General features: G+C 34.5%; 1 protein-coding gene across 3 annotated transcripts in view; it reads right to left on the reverse strand.

Moving 5' to 3' along the window:
- The window catches only part of IPO11 (importin 11), a 190,186-nt gene that overhangs the window by 133,202 nt on the left and 34,484 nt on the right, over positions 1-22,500 (reverse strand). For all 3 annotated transcript variants that reach the window (XM_005694660.2, XM_005694661.3, XM_013972789.2), the window contains exons 5-11: positions 21,477-21,680; positions 14,047-14,179; positions 9,324-9,382; positions 5,153-5,201; positions 3,668-3,738; positions 1,790-1,982; positions 741-893 (exon numbers count right to left, since the gene is read on the reverse strand). In XM_005694660.2, coding sequence (XP_005694717.1) covers positions 741-893; positions 1,790-1,982; positions 3,668-3,738; positions 5,153-5,201; positions 9,324-9,382; positions 14,047-14,179; positions 21,477-21,680 — 862 coding nt within the window. The remainder of the gene's footprint in view (positions 1-740; positions 894-1,789; positions 1,983-3,667; positions 3,739-5,152; positions 5,202-9,323; positions 9,383-14,046; positions 14,180-21,476; positions 21,681-22,500) is intronic.

Genomic DNA, 22,500 nt, shown 5'->3' on the forward strand with positions numbered 1-22,500 from the left:
GCAAGAGAAGCCTCCCCAGTAAGGAGCCCGCGCTCCGCAAGAGAAGCCTCCCCAGTAAGGAGCCCGCGCTCCGCAAGAGAAGCCTCCCCAGGAAGGAGCCCAGGCTCCGCAAGAGAAGCCTCCCCAGGAAGGAGCCCAGGCTCCGCAAGAGAAGCCTCCCCAGTAAGGAGCCCAGGCTCTGCAAGAGAAGCCTCCCCAGTAAGAAGCCCATGCTCCGCAACTAGAGAAAAGCCCACCAAAAGTAAAATAAATTAAAAAATAAAATTATATTTTAAATAGACGTCCTATAGAAATATTTTAATCTAAAAATTAATTTTAAATTAAAATATCTTAAAGAGGTAATCCATTCAGCAATTCAGAAAAATTTTCATCTCCAAACTACTTTCTGAAGTAAAAATTTCTACAAATAAAAATTAATAAAAAATGAACTACAGAGGAGAAAGTGATCTGATAACAGAGAAAGACAATTAATTTCATATTTTTGTTTTAAACTATATAACTCTAAAAAATTTTATCTTTCTGGAAAAAATTCTATTCAGTTGAACAAGTCATTCATTTTCTGCTTCTCAATTTGTACTAATGGCTAGTAAAGAGAGAATAAACTAACTTTTGAAAGTTATATTCTCAGAACAAAAGCATTACATTAAAATACAATGTTATTATACCTATCATCAAATACATGATATCTATTGATGAAAGGGAGGAAAAATTCACGCAAAAACTGAAAAACTGACACTTACTAAAGCCTTCCGGGTCTTCTTCCCACATTGTCAGTTCTTCTTCAGTTAACAGAAAATAGTGAGAGACTAATCTTCTACATATCTCTGTCAAAGTAGGATATGTGAAGAATGCCATCTTAATCTTATGAGCTTCCAGAGTTGCAGGGTTGCTATCTAGAAAAATTAAATTTCCAAGTTAATTATACAGACAAGTATTCTACCCATGCTGGATAGTGAAACAAATAAACTTAAGAATACCTTCTAAATAGCAGTATATAAATTTTCATTTGTACTATGGACATATCTCAAAGATGCTCTTGCTTTTATTTATACCACACACACATCAGTCTTGCTTCTACCTTACCACTATGGCTAGTCCATATCCATCCTATATTATCACAACATATTTTGAAGTGGCTTACCTATATGTCTTTCTTTCTCTTCTACAAGACATTCTCATTCATCAGGATAAACATACACATGAATGAATTCCAAACAGAATTGACTCCTGAACTTTGTGAGTCCATTTACACTCAGATATTTTTCAACAGTAAATACTAAACTAGAGTGTACACGGTTGGATGAAACCGCAGATGCACAGGAACAGTGAATCCATATTCACTGATAGTGGCCAGCTATAAGTTATACTCATTAACCCCTGTGTTATTCAAGGGTCAACTGCAATATAACAGTTTAACCTATTCTAGAAGCAATAGAATCTGCCTAGAATCACTTTATATATGATCAAAAGAAAACTTTTAATTGTACAAATAAATACAGTCTACAAATGAGCTACAGAGGTTCCTGGAGTACTTAATTCTTAAAAGACCTAGGCTTCAACTGATGTTCTACTGTGTTACAAAAGACAGTAGTTTACTAAATGCACTGTACGTCTTTTAAAAGCTGGCATTTATATACCAAAAGCTCTAATCCTTATCTCTATTTCATGTCCCAGCAATAGTTTCTCAGACTTAAATGAACTTCAAAAAACTTACATAAAAATAGCAATTACTTCACACGAAGATTAAAATAAGGAAATGAAAAAAATAAAACTACCAGTAAAGCATTACCTTCAAAATTTTTGGATGGCTTATAAGCATAATTTTTGACAATCATCTTAATAAGATTCATGCACTGGACAATGAATCGTTCAAATGTAACACCTTCACCAACTTCTGTAAACACATAGCTTACAGAAAATTCCAGTGATCTCTGAATTAGAGGAGTAAATGAAAAGGGATGCTGATCCAAGAAGTCCAAAAGCTATAAGAAAAAAATTTTTATATATTTTCTTCAAATTCACATAGGAATATAATCATTCATAGGTACATCTAATAACTGGTAATAAACACTTAGCAAGTTTGGAACCTTGTGGGAAGTCCAGTTTCACAGGTAATATACTCCCTGGGGTATACCATACAATGTAAAATAAATCAGATTGTATCTCATCACCTGAACTTTCTATTACTTCTACTACAAGATTCAAAATAAACTTACTTCATACTTAATTCTTTATCAATCAGCAAATGTGATAACCAAAAGTACAAGAAAGGCCTTAAAAAATAATAAAGGCAAATAATCAAAAATGTATCCTGCATCAATTGCATGTCAATGTATCAAATAGTTGATGAGAGAGATTTCCTCTATAGAAGAATTCCAGCTAATAAATATAAAAGGAATAATATTAATAGAATTAGAATGCCATCATTTTGTAACCCCTCTTGAAACAAAAGATCTAAGCCATGATCATCGATGGCTGCTAGAATCAAGGGAAAGGCTGTTGAAGAATTTAATAATGGATAACTGAATAAACAACTTTAAGCAATGAGACACTGTGCATCTCCTGGTGTGATGCAAGAGGAAATACACAGCATCACCCGTAAAATCTTCCTGTCATTGTCACCCTACTCCATTCCCTCCCATCATTAAAAACAACAAGAAGAAAGGCCTGAATGTGATCAAGTTTCTTATCCAACTAGAAATTTCTAAGAAATATGGGAGGAGAGGGGGTTTAGAAACAAAGGAATATGTTAACACATTCTATTTGGAGGCACATGTAAAATGTTCCAATTTTAAAAGCTTTAATAAAGTCATGAGATTATAAACATGAATTTCATAAATTATTACTTTTTTATTTGGCCATGCCATGTGGCATATGGGATCTTAGTTCTCCAACCAAGGATTGAACCCCCATCTTCTACATTGGAAGGGATTCTTAACCACTGAACCACCAGGAAAGTTCCCTCACAAATTTCTTATAGTTGGTTTTTTGAATAAGGATTCAATAGTGTCGATTCTCTCTCTTTTTTTTTAAACGTGTGAACTTTTTATTGTCGAAATGGGAACTCTTTATGGGAGAATGAGGCCTGATGTGACCACATCGTTGTGGTAACAGATCATTTCCTGTAGAGTTTTCTGTGTTGTGCATTTGGCTGTCTATATCCATTAATCTTTTAATAAAATAATTTTATCTGAAATATATACATATTGCCTCAGACAGTGCACCCATACAATTCTGTTCAAAAGATATGTGATATTAATGATGATAAACTATCATTATGAATATGCTGATTTTTTGGTATTATCTACTGTAACATCTTACCTACTTTATGCTGTGCTGCACTATCTTTTTTATCTCTGCTTTTTCCAGTGGGTTTGAGAATAATGAGACTTTGAGGAATCCAATTCTCTTTTATTAGGATGGATTTTTTTATATCCAGGTGACTTATACACTTTGACATATGGTATATATAAATTTAATCATTATATGTATTCTAAAGGCTTTAAGATACAAAGGGCTTTTTTAGCTTTCCTGTACACAGTAAGAAAATAAGTTACTTTAACACTAAATCAAAAATGTATGCTTAAAAAACATCACTTTCTTTACTAAATTCAAGTATCTATATTTCACTTGAGAAAACATAATTAAGATTAAAAAAAAAACTTACCACTTTAGTAAAAAGAATGATGGTCTTCTCCAGTCTATCTCTACATACATTATCTGTACCTATACTTCTACCTATTAAAAATACAATTCACATATTACCACAAGTTAATAATATTCTATAAATTTATAACCAAGACAATGACAAAACTTTTTACAAAAATACTGTCAGATATGTTTTTACACATTTCGCATTATGAAGTCATGAGTGTGCACTCCTACTCCAAACAACAAATAAGTAAACCATAACATTTAAGCTTTTAGAAAGCAAGACCTTACGCTTGACACAGAAATGCTCAGTGCCATATTTCACAAAATTAATCCTAAAACACTAACTGAGCCCATTTCATAGTAAAAAGGCAGCAATTTTATCTGCAATACCATGTTGTCATAGTTAAAATACTTTTCAAGTAACATAAATAAAAACAAAGAATTCAAAGATTAACATACTTATTTTTCTTAAATCTTCTAACAATTTTCTTCTGATCATTTTCTTGGTGTAATGAATTTTTGTACATTCAGAATAATGTCCATCAGCTCATTAACTATCCTGCCTGCTCCCTAATCATACACCTCATAATCTGTGTCATCAGTTACGTCATTCTCCTCTCCTGGATGGACTTCTATCCTTCCCTTTTATTCTCCCATGGGGAAAACCAGAGAAAAATTACTACTTTTAAGGAAAAAGAAATTATATGAGCTTTCTTATAGTACCTAGCAACAGACTCAATAATGGTTCTACTAAACTGAAAATGACTGACAAAATAATCAGCAACTCCCCTAAAAGTGAGTACACTAAGGAATATTCTCAGGGTACTAAGTCTCCAAATACACTCACACATAAAAAACACACACATACATGTTATACATATGTGTTTGCAAGAATATACATTTATGTGTGTATCCTGTGTGGCATGTGTGTGCATTCTGAGAAAAGGTGCTTATAATCATAGGGAAGAGAAAAGGATAGCAGATCACCAGCATAATACAACACAAATGTAAACAGTAAATTCTTCCATATGGGGTAGTAGATTAGAAAGGGTTCTATAGGTCGGTCAGTAATGGTTAGCAGACCAGAGATTTGCACAGTGAAAGTACCATTTAAGGATATTTATATCAAACAGATATACTAAATGTACTAAAAAAAAAACAGAATCAACAAAATGTCTAAACAGCATGTGGTACAGGGCCTATACTCAATGATTATCTGCTAAACATACTACTGTTGTGGGCATCTGCATGGAACAGAGTAGTAGCAGTAGAAATAGGGAAGAAGGAATTGACACAAAATATATTTTTTTAGAAAAAGGCTTCTTCAATACTTGGGACAAAACGGGTATATGAAGACAAAACTGAGCTTCCAATTTAATTTTAGATAATTAATTATCAAGATATAAGATTTCAGCCCCTCGAGATTTGCATGTGCCAAACAGAAGCTACTAATACAAAAGGATTCTACAGTAAAAACTACTATCATGGAAGTACTTACTGCATTCTAAAAATTGTTTTAAACGTTCAAATATTCCATGTAAAAAACCCTAGAAAAGAAAAACATTTTTGAAGGGTTTCAATTTATTCTGTTATAAGAATTTACCATACACTTTCTCAGGGAAACTAAAATATACTTATCATATCATATTAAAAAGTTAAAATTAGATAAAGTAAAAATCATTCCATTACTATAATAATGCCTTAAATCTTCCACAAGAAAATAACAGTATTTCATCTCCCCAGTGTCTCACTTCAATAACCCAAATCACTTTGCAATAAATAAAAAATTATTTATTAAGTATTCTATTTCACTAAATATCCTCTATTCCTCTTACTGTTTATTTCTTTTCCATAGAACTTATAATCCTGACATAATCAGTCTCCTCCACCTAAAATGTCAGATCCTTAAGATTCAAGAACTTTACCTGTTTGCTTTGCTCTATCCCAGAAGCCAGGAATGGTATTTAGCAATAATAAGTATTCCTAATATGAATAAATGGTATCAACTATTTGTGGCAGAGGTTTTCAATCTCAAGTATTCAATTACATTAGCCTTCAGAGATCAGAGAAGGCAAGAATCACCATTTACCATATGGGTCCAAAACACCTTTTACTATATTTTTTTAAAACATGTTATGAAAACTTTGCAGAAATAAATATAAAGGGATACTGAAAAAAACTTTATTAAAATGTTTAAGAATTTCAATATCACAGACTTTTTCGTGTCAATAAATTTTGGTGCATAAACATCATAAAAGATGTCACATGTCCTTTTAGCAAATGAGATGGTCCAGGTTTTTGTCACAAAATACTATACACTTTCCTGATAAATGACCGACTAGAAGAGAATGCTGTTATTTCCTCTTTGAAATAGAGAGATGTACTGCTCATCATCAATCTTTGAGTTTGAGACAATTCACCTAGGATGTCATCACCTGAAGTCACAGAGGCTAAAACGCCACTTAGGCAGTTTCACTACCACCACTGGGGTCTAGGGGGCTGCTACCAGTCTCTTAAACAGTACCCATCTTTGGATTCATGTAAAAATCATGAAACATTTCCCTCTGTCAATTTTCATCTCTCAGCCATTTTGAGCAGACAATGAAAAACTGAATTATCAGCTGTGTTAAATAAAAACTAATAGCAAAGAGACAGTGTTTGTGGTCTTCTTTTATACCTTCCTGAAAGATGATGCAACACAGTAGATAACACAGTAAGAAAACCTCAGGACAACAACCAGTTTCACTACTGCTTCATCCTCTGGCTATCTCATCATTCTCTCATTTTCATACTACTTCAATCTTTTTAAACACAGTTGGGAATAAATTATAACTAATGATAATTAACAATAAAGTAATTTCTAGGATGATGAAATAGCAGAATTTTCAATATAGGAAAAATAAAATCACCAAGATCCCATACGCATGTTAAAATTTATACAGAAGCTCAATGCAATGGTCCCATACAGTAGCTACAAGACAGAAGGAATTTTATTATCTTTTAAACAAAATTAGTGCATCAGTCAGAGTTCTCTAAAGAGAGAGAAACTTATGAAAGACATCAATTTTAGTAAGTTCATCAAGAGGATCAGGAATTTATAGAATTGGACAACTGACTAATCGAAATAAACCAAGTAACTTGACTAATGTTATATAATAATAACAACCTCTTAATCATCAAATGGCAATTTACAGAACAGTTTAATTAGTTACTGAACTCATTTCAAAAATCATTCTCTCTCATAATCCTCACAACATCCAATGGGATATGTATTATTATTTCATCATCATATTACAAAAAAAGAAACTCAGTACCAAGGAAGATACTCTGAGGCCATGTTATCATGAAAAGACCAAGCCAAGATTCAAAGCCAAATTTGTCTGCCTCCAGAAACCCAAATCTCACCATTAGCATACAGTGCTTCTTAAGCATCATTTACACCCCGTGTTATTTTTAAGATCTTTTGAAATGTTGTCCATAATTTGTTAAAATTCTATTCTTATTTACAACTAATCAATAATACCACAATACAGCAAGTTTAATGGAACAGGAGCTGACATACAGCTTCTGAGGCAAAAGACTCAAGGAAAAGCCTAAGGCTCAAAAAATATGCAGAGTATCCATTGACAACTATTATTCTAACTTACAGAAATGTGATTCATATCAGTTCATCTACACTGAAAAGAAACTGATAAACATATTCAATATCTTAATTTTATGATACTCAGAATATTATATATAATTACTGAACCTTCTGATATATTTCTACCATATCACACAGTCATTCACTTAAATAACTATTAAGCATTTTTATACAGCAGATATTATCCCAAGCTCTGGAGTGAAGAGTGAATAAAATTCTCTGCATTTATGGAACTTACATTTCTCGTGAGGGCACTGAGGCAGCTGTCAAACTGGTTTCTAGAAAATGTTTTTTGATAGCATGGCAATAAACATAAAATATTGGGTTGGCCAAAAGCTGTTATGGAAAAATAGGAATGAACTTTCTGGCCAACCAAAATATTTAAATGTATCAGTATTGAAAACTGGGGTTGGTTTTCATATATCTTCAGGTAATGTGGTATTATACATCAGTATCATAAATGTGGATATACTTTAACCCAACATTTCCATTTCTAGGAATTTATCCTAGAGATCACTAGAAAAGTACACAATGACATATGCCCCAAATGTTCACTGTAATATCATTGCTCAACAACTAAAAACTGGAAACAAACTACATGTCATCAAGAGATACTGGATGCTGGGGCTGGTGCACTGGCACAACCCAGAGGGATGGTATGGGGGGGGGAGAAGGGCGGGGTTCAGGATGGGGAACATGTGTACACCTGTGGCAGAGCCATGTTGATGCATGGCAAAACCAACACAATACTGTGAAGTTATGAGCCTCCAATTAACTACATTTATATTTAAAAAAAGAGAGATCACTGGGCAAGCAAATTATAGAAAATCTGTGATTACTTTTTTTTTTTTAATTGCATACCAATAGTAATTGTATTTAGCATAAAATCATTAAAAACATGATATATAACAATATTACTGACATGCAAAAAATATCCACAATGCACCGAGTTTAAGAAAAAGCAAGGAAGGAAACAGCACGTAGGTCTCGTTCATATAAAACTGAGGAAGACAGAAAGTATATCTAAAATAGTATGTTTATGATATTATAAAGGAAACTTAGAACTGTTATCATAGTAAGTTCTTAAATGATTTATTATTTAAGTTTTTAAACTTTAAAAAAATGTAATATTTTTATAGAAAAAAATATAATATACATTATAATGATGTATATTAGCAGTTTTTAATTCTGTTAACAATAGAACCATTATTTCAAGCAAAACCTTACAGAAACACAAAGTTCAAAAAAATAAAAGTGTGACTCTGATGAAATGTAAATGTAGTAGGACAAACCTAAAGAACCAATTAAATATACCTTTTCCAAGCTTTCTGTGCTGCCCCAAAGGCAATTAACAGAGTAACATTCTAGCTGACCTAAACTCACTGTAAAAGCTAATACAGATCTGAACAAGTATGATACAATTCCACTTTGTTCAGGAATAAATATATGCAGCTATACATTTTTGCATATAGAGAAAGTAGATGCCGTGATACAAAAATGAGTACACTTCAAAACTTGTTGGGCTTATCAATGGAGCTTTCCTCTCATATATATATATTTATAATTGATTATAAAGAACAAATATAAATGTTACGATTCAAGAGAAAAATACCTCATTTTGAGTATATAAAAACAGACAAAGGAAAATACGAAGAATATAAATCAATTACACTGACCCTAGTAATGTTATCACAGCATTCAAATTCCTAACAGTTCACCTGACTTCAAATTCAAATCAACACTCTCAATGTACCACGGCATCTTGAGAACCATCCTAGTTCTAGTTTCTCCCTTTCACATAATAGTTGCTTTGACGTATTTTCTGTATGTCTGAAAACAGATCACAAGTCTAAAAGTACAGTATAACATATACAGAATGGTTAAAAAAAGAAGAAGAAATTAGGTGGTCACTTAATAAAAAAACTTTTAAACGAATGCCAAGTAAAAAGAATAAGCTTTATAACATGCAGGAAATACCAAGCACTTTTCCAAAGTTATAAAAAAATAAACGACTTCTTTTACTTACCATCACCTCCATATTCTTATGAGGTTCCACAACTCCATTAACAGTTAATTTACGGAGCACTGAAAAGTAAAATCAAGCTTTACTCAAACCTTATTTTTTCGTATTTTTCCCTATTAAAATCATAACCATAAAAGACTCAGAATCACAAAGCCTCATCAAGCTTGGATAAAGAAATGTAACTCCTGGTCATTGGCTGGTTCCCAAGTGGGAATATGGAACTAAAGCCAAGTTATTGTCTCTGAAGCAGCGTTCTTCTCACTTCTAAGTACTCATGTTTCTAAAGCCATACTGCAAATTTTAGTTCAATTTACATAATTGTTAGTACTTCTCACTTGCAATAATACCTACAGATTGAAGTTGAGAAAGTTACTTCTATTCCATAAAGTATGACTCAACGGTGATGAAAAGGCTTCATTCAGTTTTAAGGTACATTAATGAAAATACAGTATCTCCAAAAGGGATATAAAGATTAAACTCTATTCCAAATCTGGAATAGACTACAATGCTCAATTACAAGCATCACATTTTATGAGTAAACTGATATACATAGGAAGATAAGCAGGATAATAGATTTGAAGTCAGATCTAGACTTAGAAATCCTAGCTCCAGTGTCTAAAACTGTACTATTTTGGGCAACTTCTCTTATCGTACATTCCTCAATTATAAAATGTGGTTACACAGATAATAAAGAAGATGTGATATATATGCAATACTATTCAGACATGAAGAATAATAACATTTAGCCATTTGCGACAATATGAATAGACCTGGAGGTCATTATGCTTAGTGAAATAAGTCAAACAGAAAAAGAGAAATACTGTATGTTATCACTTATACATACAATATGAAAAATAAAACAAATCAGGGAATACAACAAAAAAGAAGCTGAGAAATAGAGAACAAACTAGTGATTCCAGTGGGGAAAGAAAAGGGGGTGGGGACAACGGGGCTAGGGGGTTAAGAGGAACAAACTCTTCTATAAAATAAGCTACAATATATTACACACAACAGGAAATACAGCCCACATTGCATAACACCCTCAAACGGAATATAAACTATAAAAATTCTGAATCACTAGGTTGAGTACCTGAAACAAATATAATACTGTAAATCAACTATAAAAAAAATGTAAGGTGGTTATAAATCCTAATTCATAGGGTTAGGCTTCAACAGTACAATACATGCAAAACACCTAGCAGAATTTAGTAACAACCAGCATGATAGCAGCATCAGACTATCACTTTATACTATCAAATTTAAAGTCACTTCACTTTAAGAAAACAACTTGATAAACCGCATTGCTTTCTACATAACTCAAGAGTTAGTGTTCATGAGGTGAAGCGTAAAGGCAGCGTAACCCACACACCTACTGTCAATTAATCTTCAAAGGAAACAAGAATATACAATGAATCTTTAACAAGTGGTGCTGGGAAAGCTGGACAGCTGCACGTAAATCAATGAAGCTAGAATACTCTCTTACACCATAAACAAAAATAAACTCAAAATAGCTTAGAGACTTAAACATACAACACCATAAAACTCCGAGAAGAGAACACAGGCAAAATATTCTTTGACATAAACCATACCAATGTTTTCTTAGGTCAGTCTCCCAAGGCAATAGAAATAAAAGCAAAAATCAATTAATGGGGCCTAATTAAACTTACAAGATTTTGCACAGCAAAGGAAACCATAAACAAGATGAAAAGGCAACCTACAGACAAGGAGAAAATGTTTGCAAATGGTGCAACTAACTAGAGCTTAATTTCCAAAATATACAAACAACTCTTATAACTCATATATCACATAACTCAATAACAAAAAAAGAAAAAAAAAACAACAACCCAATCAAAGAATGGGCAGAAGACCTAAACAGACAGATGGCCAACAGGCACATGAAAAGATGCTCAACATCACTAATTATTAGAGAAATGAAAATCATAACTACAATAAGGTACCACAGCAGTCAGAACGGCCATGATTAAAAAGTCTACACATAATAAGTGCTAAAGAAGGTGTGGAGAAGAGGGAACCCTCAGACACTGTTGGTGGGGATATAAACTGGTACAGTCACTATGGAGAACAATATGGAGGTTCCTTAAAAAACAAGGAGTTGCCATATGATCCAGCAATCCCATTCCTGGGCAGATAGCTAGAGAAAACTCTAATTCAGAAAGATACATGTGACACAATGTTCACAGCAGCTCTATTTACAATAGCCAAGACATGGAATCAACCTTCAGGATAGATTATAGTTAGGGTTACAGCCATTTATGTCCACCAATAAGAAAACAGATTACATACATATACAATGGAATACTACTCAGCCATAAAAAAGAATGAAATAATGCCATTTGCAGCAACATGGATGGACCTAGAGTTTATCAAACTAAGTGAAGTAAGTTAGAAAGAAAAAGACAAATACCACGTGATATCACTTTGCATGTGGAATCTAAAATATGACACAAATGAACTTGTTTACAAAACAGAAACAGACTCACAGATACAGAAAACAAACTTACAGTTACCGAGGGAAAAGGACTTGGAGGAAGGATAAATTAGAGGAGTTTGAGATTAGCAGATAAAAACTACTATATATAAAACAGATAAACAATAAGGTTCTACTGTATAAAACAGGGAACTATATTCAATATAATAAACCTTAACAGAAAACATATAAAAATAATACACATGTATAACTGAGTCACTTTGCTGTACATCAGAAACTAATACATTATAAATCTACACTCTAATAAAAAAACAATAATGAAAGCAGTATATTAAAATTAAATTTATAATGCAAATATCTAAATACCTTCGGTTTCATACCATCAATTACATACAACTCAAGTTACTGTATCATAACAGGAGAGAACAGGGTTTAAGTTGAATCCCTTATTCTGGACAAGATCTTTTCCATCACAGGACCTCGGTCTACACTATCTGGGACAGTCTTTTCTTTCTCCTTTTATCACCCAGTCAACTTCCATTTACCCTTTATGATTTTGGTTCAAACATCACTTTCTCAGGGAAGTCTTTTCTGACCATATTATCAATCATCATAACATTGTAAAGCCCCATCACAGATGTCATTTTACATGTATTTGCAGAATCATTTTATTATGTCTGTCTCCTCAGTGCCAAGCACCTACCTATAAATATGGTGAATGAAATAATGAACACACACATGTCCAAAAGACACTAAACACGCACAGGTATAACGGCAGAGATGACATGTGACAAAAGCTCTGGTCCTAAGTACATTTAAGTCATGAAAGAACAGACATTTATACCTGGACAGAGGAGTATTTTAGAGTAAAATGCTATGAGATTTCTCCAGGTCAGGATGCCTTAGGGACGCAAATAAGTATCTAAGACCCTGAAATGCTGAGGTGCTGAAAAGCTTAAAGTGTGCTAACATAGATTAGTATGGCAACATTTGTGTCAGGAGCTAGGCTTTGAAGTCAGACAAGAAAATTCTACAATCGAAAGGATTCATGAAAAATTCCTTAATCATTAAACACACTACTTATATACCACTTTGTGTATCTTTGGAGTTCTCTTGTGGCTGGCTCAGCTGGTAAAGAATCCGTCTGCAATGCGGGAGACCTGGGTTTGATCCCTGGGTTGGAAAGATCCCCTGGAGAAGGGAAAGGCTACCCACTCCAGTATTCTGGCCCGGAGAGTTCCATGGACTGCATGGGGTCACAAAGAGTCGCACATAACTGAGCGACTTTCACTTTCACTTGTGTGTCTAATCTTATATATCAATTTCTCTAATTCTGAGTTAACATTTCTAAGGCCTTTTAATTGTTTCCTCCATGATTTTGACAAAATCATCTCATTCACTTGTAAAACCACCTGTACAATGGATTGGATTTTACATGTGAACGGTCCTTTAAAATGATTCATGTTTGTCCACATCAAAATGTGTTGACAGTTTGGGGTTTGTGCATCCACTGTCTGCCTAATACAAGGGAGGCACTAAAGTAATGCCACTGTAAGGTACTAGGGTGAGTCTGATAAAAGAGCTTACAAATAAAACAGAGAACGCAAAATGAGCTGTGGTAAGAAAAATAAAGGCTGCTTGAGGTTAAACTAAGAAACACAAAAGAGCCTCAAGCAACCAGAACAGAAGGAAGACAAAGAATGAAATGATGGTGAATGTTAGAAAGAAAACAAACCTTAGAACACATGCATCAAGATAAGCTCAGCTCAGGGAAGTGAAAGAGATTTATGCAAGGGGGATGCCCATAAGCAAAGCACCAGAAAACAGGCCAACAGAGCACCCCAACAAGCAGTTTCTAAAATCTAAGTACAAACAGGAAAGATGAGTTCTCAGGGAAGAAAGCCAGGAGACAGAGCTCAACTAAGCCTTAAGGACAGAAGCTTAGGAAAGTTGGCATGAATAGCAGTAGCCCAGAATGAGAAATGAAGCAAAGAAGAAGTGGGAGTGTTTGAAAGGTATGTATTCAGAACCATGGCCAGTAATGTGAATGTAACTTAAAACTAACCATTTGAACTGTGTGTACTCTCATGGATTAGACAAAGTAGAAGAGCTACTCTCACAAAAGAAAAACACAAGAGCCCTTGTCTCTGAGGGAAATATTAACCCTTTATTCTTCTACCAGTGCAACTGGAAACAAAAAATCCATAGAGAGGAAGGGTTTGGCCACTATTCTGAGGTAAGCTGTTTCAAAAATAAACATGTCAAGCTTAATAGTACCTTTCAAGGATAGTAGAGTTCGTTCAAGTGAACTTAGAACTGCAGCTTCATTGCCAGAAGAAACTTGTTGAAGGAATGTGTCTGTGTGGTGATTCCACAGAGAGCAGGCAAAACTATAAATTCCAGAAGCTAACTGCAAAGATATCAACAAATTTGTTCACAATATTATTACAGATTCCACTAATCATTAGACCTACATAGTAATACATTTTCAACAAAATTCAAAAGTCAAGAATCACTTATAGCAACACGTTTAACTTTTTTCGTCACAATGCACTCGTCTAATATTTAGTCACAACGCCCAGCAGGAAGCAGTTTACATTTGCTGCCATTATAAACACACATACATAAATACGCCACTCCCCGCAAATACTATTAGTTTCTTGAAGTATTACTTAGCCTAATGCCTGCACTGCAGTTTGACATTTCCAATCTTTACTCTTTTATTTTCTTCCACTATTATTAACAGTTGTAACGCTTGGCTTTAAAAACACTTGACTTACGGACTGTCACTGAGTTTACCAGATAAATCAACATACTAAGAAATACAAAGGAGTTAAATTTCTGTGTTCTGCCAATTCTACCCACCTGGTTTGGAGTATTTAAAGCCAAGAACATATTAATATGGACCAGTATTTGAAATCCTGACTCAAAATGAGAACCACACTCCAGTGGTATTTTCAAGTTTCTTCCAGAAAGTCTAACAGCAATCCACCACAGCCTACATGGCAATTTGTTTTAAATAAAAATTTAGTGAAAGTGCATTTGACTAGTGATCATTAGCATACTTCAGAATGATTTTTTTCTTATTTGAGATATGTCATTTCAACTAATGAAACTATTTATAATAAGATCAGGCATCAGAAAGCAGTCAGAAATGCAATCCTGTAAATATGACATTTCTATGACAAAGTCAAATTCCACTTCTATTATTTTAATGCAGTAATTTTAAAGGCCTAGGCTCCCAGATACAGAAAAACACCTTCACCACACCCCTTGTAACTTTGCACCTATCTACACAGGCAAAGCCTTAAACCTCAGCTAATGAGTACGGGCAGAACATCCTGTAACCCTCCTGGAACACAAGAGGATGAAAGGCTTATAAGCGACTACTAGAACACCCTCTCCTGCTCACCCCTCTATTTCCTCTGTTAGACAGTTTCTCATGGCTTCCTGGGTTCTGATAAGGTATAAGATATACTATCCCACCCCTAGACTCTCCCCCAGAACAGAACTGCAGATATAAAACCACTTAGTTACAGTCTAGAATTGGTTTCTCAGCAAAGCAGCATCCCACAGCTTGAACTGGAGTCATCCAACCCCTATTGCTTTGGTCACTGGTTTTAATGTGAAGGCACACAGCATTTGTGACAGAAATCAAGAAAGAAACAGTAGTATGAAAAAACTTGAATATTTCTCCTTTGTTTCAGGTTCCAGTTCTGGAGCTAAGCACCTACTTTAAGCATCAGTCAGCTGTTACAGTCCCAATTCCTAATTCTTTTTAGCTAGTCTACAAAAGGGCTCTGCACAAACAGGGATGATTAGATGAAGAAGCAATATAGCACTATGCTCTCAGCCCAAGGGTGAAAGGAGGTGGAAAGACAAAGAAGGAAGAAACCACAAGAATTTGGGAAGGAATACTATTAACTATCTTGTAAACACAAGTCTTTCACAGGCTTCTATCTGCTCCAGAAAATACAAATTGATAAATGCTCACCGAAGGCTTATGTGGAAAAGAGAAAATAACAGAGGGCAAGTAGAAGGGATTAAAATATTTCCACATTTTCTCCAAGAAAATATAGAGGGGTAGGAAATATTTAGTTAGACAATAAAAAAATAAGCTATTTAATAAAATATTTTAGGTGTTGGTTCATGAAAATCCCAAATACTTGCATTTTTCTTTTTCTAAACCAGAAGGAACAGTGCCACCCACTGACTGCTTAGTAGCTTCTTAAATCTGTGAGAAACTTGATTCCTTGAGTATCAAAAACAAACCAATATGGCAAATTTTATTTTAGTATTTTAGATATTCTTAAACTTTTTAGCTTCAGGACCAATTTTCCCCTAAAAAAAATAAGCACCAAAAATGTTTAAATCAAAGTCTTATAATTCATCACCAACAGTGGGGCAATAAAAATTATCCACAAACTGGAGCTCTCAAAACTTGCTTAACCTAACTCTACTCAACAAGATAATTAACAACATGTCAATGATGTGCACGCGCGCATACACACACACACACACACAAAGAATGAATACTATTCTAACTTTAAAGACACTTAAGAAACATGACCAAATGTGAGGTATCAACCATATTCATTGTTCTGGCTCAAACACACCACTTGTAATAATGTATTTAAGAAAATGTAGAAAATTGGCTACAAATATTTAATTACATTATATCATCTCAACAGGACGAAATGGCCGGATGGCATCACTGACTCAATGGACCTCAATTTGAGCAAGCTTTGGGAGATGGTGAGGGACAGGGAAGCCTGGTGTGCTGCAGTCCATGGGGTCACAGAGTTGGACACAATTGAGCAACTGAACAACATTAAATCATATTAAATTACTATTTTTATGCATGTTATATGATAAAAGTTAAATGATTACGTATGCTAAGGTAATCAGATTAGGCCCAAGATGAAGTCACTCACGCTAAGCCCCAGGGCAGCAAACCAAAACTTAGAACTAGGTTCTGGGCTCGGCTCTCCCAGAAACGGCAGGTCTAGGCCAACCAATCAGTTGCCTACCTACTCAACACAAGTTACTTGACCCAGCTCTAAGATTTCTCAAAACCTCTAAACCTAGTAACAGCCATAAGGCCGTCCTTAGTTACTGATGCCTAGACAATGCTCTCAGGTATACAGAGTATGAACTCAGTGTGAGGGAGGAGAAGGTGAAAACTCTCTCCTCTCTATTTGTGATCCTACCTTTGCTCACAGCTGCAGTTCAGGCATCCAATGGAGTGACTACTGCTGCTGCTGCTGCTGCTGCTGCTAAGTCACTTCAGTCATGTCCGACTCTGTGTGACCCCACAGACGGCAGCCCACCAGGCTCCACCATCCCTGGGATTCTCCAGGCAAGAACACTGGAGTGGGTTGCCATTTCCTTCTCCAATGCATGAAAGTGAAAAGTGAAAGGGAAGTCACTCAGTCATGTTCAACTCTTCGTGACCCCATGGACTGCAGCCCACCAGGCTCCTCCATCCATGGGATTTTCCAGGCAAGAGTACTGGAGTGGGGTGCCATCGCCTTCTCCAATAGAGTGACTAGCAGAGTAGCAACTCACATATTTGTCAGACAGATACAGAGATGGGTAAAAAAATATAACTCCGCAATGCTTTAAGAGTCCCCTTTCCTAGGACCCGGACAAGAGTCCTTGTGAATCAAACAGAAAGGATAAACTATACTTTATTCAAAATCTCCTGTTCTGTTTAGTGCATAGCTCTTTTTTTTTGGATCAAGCTAGTCATCTTGAGTCTTTCCTTGATTAAAGCTTCCATGACAAGTTTCCTCTTTCCCTCATATTTATATAAGCCTAGACACAGACACACAAACACACACACAGATACACACATACACACACACACTCTCTCTCTCTCTCAAATCCCCACACAGGTTCATAGCAGAAATGACTCTATGGATCACAGGAGTCATTCTTTAAATAATGTGTTTAAAAGGCAATCTGAAATTAGGAAAAGCAAGAGACAAGACTTAGAAACAGCATTTAGAATCACCCAAAACTGAAAATGATGAATTTAACCTACTTAATGATTTGCTTATAAACACACATTAATGTTTTAAATAAATCTCACTATTCTGTAAATTTCCCGAAGGTTTGAGCTACACAGTATAAGTGGCACCTTGGCATTCTCAAATTTAACACTCAAAACTTTTAACTATTTGGGAACCTTCCCTCAGAACCAAACATGAAATTATAAATTTATAAGGAATAAGGATGAAAATTTCTTTTATGAGGCTGAGTTAGCTATCTTATGCCAATCAGCCCATCCCAAACTTGCTATGTGGATCTCTTTGGTTAGTTTATTCATAAAACAGTAACTCATCAGGAAGACTATTCAGTAGTATTGTAATCTGACTTCATCTCACTGCAGTTTTCTCTTATCCTCATCATGCAAATATATATAGTGGGAACACTACTCATCATTAATCCTTCAGTTTTTTAATTTTTGCTGAATTTTAGCTTTGACTATAACAACAATGTAATACAGTATGGCAGATTTTATAAAGTTACTAAATGGCCTTTGAAGATTTGTGTCTTATGATTTTTCCCATGTCAGGAGATGACTAGTTGTGTCTTTCATCTTCAGTATCGTACATACCTCAGTAGGCAATCTGTTGACTCACTCTCGAGGGGAAGTAAGAATTTAAGATTAATTCCTAATATCCAAACTTTGAAAATTCAAAATAAAAACTGGTTATGGAATATGTCCTTTTTCGAGATTCATACTCTAAATAGTACTGGGTAAAATGACATCAAGATTTGCTCCAAGAGGAAAAGTAAATGTGGCAACACCTTAAGAACTGGCAAATATGAGTGAAAAATATATGGAGGTTGTTCAACTGTTTTCACAACTAGAGTTTATTTGAAATGTCCTTAAGTAAGAAAACTATTTCATTGGTTTCATGCCAAAACTGTACAGCAAAGTATCTGATAAAGTCAGTAGGTTAAGAACTTAACTGCCAAGAAAACAGTGAAAAAGAAAAAATAAAACTAAATGTACGAAGGTCTTGGCTTCTAGGAAAATAGCAATTATTTAAATTACACTAGAACTAAAATGTCCATCTCAAACTTTAATGGTGCTTATAAAGATTTACTTGGAACAATAAAAATTATAAATTCACAGAATCACACAACTTTAAAAGATAATTTTAAAGAATCATGAAGTATAAATACCTTGCTCAAAATTCCAAAACTGCTCAGTACAAAGAAACATTCTTGACTAGGAGCCAGGTCTTCTCATAATTGTTAACCCATACTGCTAAACACAAGTGAAATATACTTGCTTTCAAAAAATTTTTTCTTCTTTTTTTTTAGATTTGGATTACTTCACTTACCATAGCATGTACTTTTGTGGGTTACATACCACATCTATACGGTATTATTTGGTTAATACATTTACAATTATATTAGAATTACTATCTATAACCTAAATTTCCTGGCTTTCATAGACTAAATTTAGATTTTAACTGTACTTAATGTCAACTTTTTTATATTCAGGTTTGTATGAAAAGCATGTAATTTTATCTATCACCCCTGAAAAGAACTTAATTTATTTTAAGATGGACGGAAAACACGCTGGGAAGAAAAATGCTGGGACAGGTGAAGCAGTAGGGATTAAATGCACCATGAACAACTTTGTCATATCAAGTAGCTCAACTATGACCTTACACTTCTTTATGTGGGAAACTAATTTAGTACATAAAGACCATCTTAGCATTAAAGTAACCACATTATTAAAAAGATTTTCCCACACTTCAGATTACCAAAATAATTGGGCTGTTTAATTAACCAGCAAACTTGCTCTTTATAATAATATCTTCCTACATATGCTACCTTTAATATACTACACTTCTTGTTCCCCAGCCCCATCAGACAAGATTTCCATCCTAGTCCCTATGGTGTTCCATGTTTCCAGGTTCAGCTACTCCATTCAAAAATAAAAAGTGCTAAGCTCAATTATTTTTTCCAGGCATCTTGAGTTTTGTATATACTCCCCAACTCCTGCTTTTTGAAGTCCTATATCATACCATTTTGAAATCTAGAATGTATCTAAGAACAAATCTCTTCCTCTCCTGTTATTCATTCAAGAGGTATTGGGCACCATCCACTCACGTACATTCTTCTGGGCTAGACAGTAGGACTATAATAACAACTGTAACAATAAGAGCTACAGTACTCCCTCATAAAATTCAGTGTGGTGGATCTCAGAAAGGGTGAATCAACAATTAAAATGTAACTGTAATATAATGTACAATGCAATAAATACTATGCTGGATGTAAGTACAAGATGCTAGGTAGACCTATATTTCATTCTATATGGAGAGGAAAGAGCCTCACACTACAATAAAACCAAGCAAGAAAGTTGAAGTGGACAGGAAGCTAACCCAAACAAGCTATACAAAATAAGGCTAATTTAGAAATACTTTGTAGAGACAGAGTAGGCTAAATACACATTATATCTGAAAACCAAGGCAATACATTAGGAGAGTACAACTTGAGAAAGCCAAACCAAGAAGTAAGACTTTATAGAAAGGGACCCTTCAATAAACAGTAATTATAACCCAGAATCTTACACACATTAAAACATCTATATAAAAGTGAAGGGGACTAAGATGGGAATAAAAGTGAGAAAAGTCAACAAGAAATTCACAGAAAGACTTGAAAAGATAAAATGTCCATTTCTTTAGTCCTTGTTAGATATCAAGTAAAAGTGACAAGGATTTAAAAGGCAACCTTTAACAAGAAGAATTTCTCTTACACTCAGTATCCTCAGATAAACAGAAAATTGGCTATTTACACCTACTGGGTTAAAAGTAAAGAAGACATAACATGGTTCTGGTTTAAACTTTGGTGTCTTAAGAATAACCTGGGGAGCCTATTAAAAATTCAAATTTCTAAGCCATATCCTCAAAGTGAGGATTCCAAAGGTAAGCAAGAACACTGTTAAAAATACTTGGAGGGAATTCCTATTGGTCCAGTGATTAGGACTCCATGCTCTCACTGCCAAGGGCCCACATTCAATCCCAGGGTAAGAAACTAAGATCCCACAAGCCACAGTGTAGCCAAAAACAAAGCCTGGAGACTCCCATTGTTATCTGGTACAGTTTAAAATGTTATGCTGAAAAATACGAAAATTTTTCTGGCTGTTCCAGTAGTTCAAAACAATGAAATACAAAAACACCAAAGCAACTGAATGAAGGAAAGAAACAGTTTTTTCAATGAATAGAACTAAAACACCGACAGACATCACCAGTTGTGTCAGACTGCTTCCTATATCCACCAATTACCCAGGCATGTCAATTTTAACTTCCTAAATCTCACCTCTATATGCTCCTAAATGTTCTCTTTATCACTTCTTCAAGCGAGAGCTTTATCATTGCATCTGAACACAACTTCAGTAGCCTCAAACCAGTCTTTCTGCCTTCAGACTGTTCTCCACCAATTAATTCCCCTAATTGGCAACTAACTGACCTTACTGGTCATATCACAATCCAGCTTAAAACCTTTCAGATGCTACCTATTAATATGACCCTTTCGAGGTCAATTAGAAAGAACTAATAATCCATCAGTAAGATATCTAGAGGTAAAATTACATTTTAATACAAGCAGCACAGTTTTCATTATGATTTCAATACAAATAGCACAGTTTTCATTATCAAATTTAATTCCATTAAATCACTTACATCATAAAACAGTTTTCTATCAGCAGACAGTCGTTTAGACGCCAGAGTCTTGGTAACATGATAGAAGGTAAGTAATGCTCTGTGTTGTCGAAGATCATCTTGGACTTTCACAGATTCTATAAGAGTGGGAATCAGTTCAGGCCACTGTCGAGGACAATCCAATCGAGCAACTTTTGCAATCAGCACTGCAATCTGAGTTGCAATCTAAAGGGAAAAAAATTAACTTTCAGAAATAAACATGAAACTAAAGCAACAGGTAAGGAATATGTTCACAGCTCAAAATTACCTTTTTAGTTACTCATACACTTAACAAAAATAAGTAAGATTTCACTGAACAAACGTTTAAGACAGTAGCTCTCAATGTGTGGTCTATGGAACCCTGGGGGGCTAGGATCTTTTCTGTGAGGTCTATCCTTTCCCAATAATGTACCACTGTGGAGCTAGATTTTCATCATATAACTTCTAAAATAACATCACAACTTAGTAAATACTAGATATATTTGAAATTCTAGACATTTTTTAAGTAGTCAGACAGTAAAAAGATATGCAAAAATGCAGAGCAATGTTACTCTCTTCATTAAACACTTATTGTTTGGGGAAATAACTACCGTTCACTTTTTAAAATTCAATCTATATTAACAAACAATATATTTTAGGTTTATCAATTTAATTTCTAATACAATAAACATCAACATATGTAACTCTTCCATGTTTTATTTCAGCAGTATAAGGAAGTTCTAAGGATGTAAACTTTGAGAACCACTGATCTAAGAGTGGAAATGAGTATCAGTATTAGGTATTCACATAATGTTATTTGTTCAGATCAGAGTTTCACAAATACTGGTTGACAGAACACCTAAGCAATGGTTTATCCCTCAATCACCCAAGCCCCTCCCTGACAACCTCCTCCTTCCCCACAGAGAGTAACTCTGTTCCTCTCCAACTTCCATCAAATCTCCTTAGCTGAGAAACTGCAAAAAAAAAAAAAAAAGAAAACTCAGATCATATAAGTAGGTTTAGGTAA

Source organism: Capra hircus, chromosome 20 (genome assembly GCF_001704415.2).
Source record: "Capra hircus breed San Clemente chromosome 20, ASM170441v1, whole genome shotgun sequence".
Lineage (NCBI taxonomy): Eukaryota > Metazoa > Chordata > Mammalia > Artiodactyla > Bovidae > Capra > Capra hircus.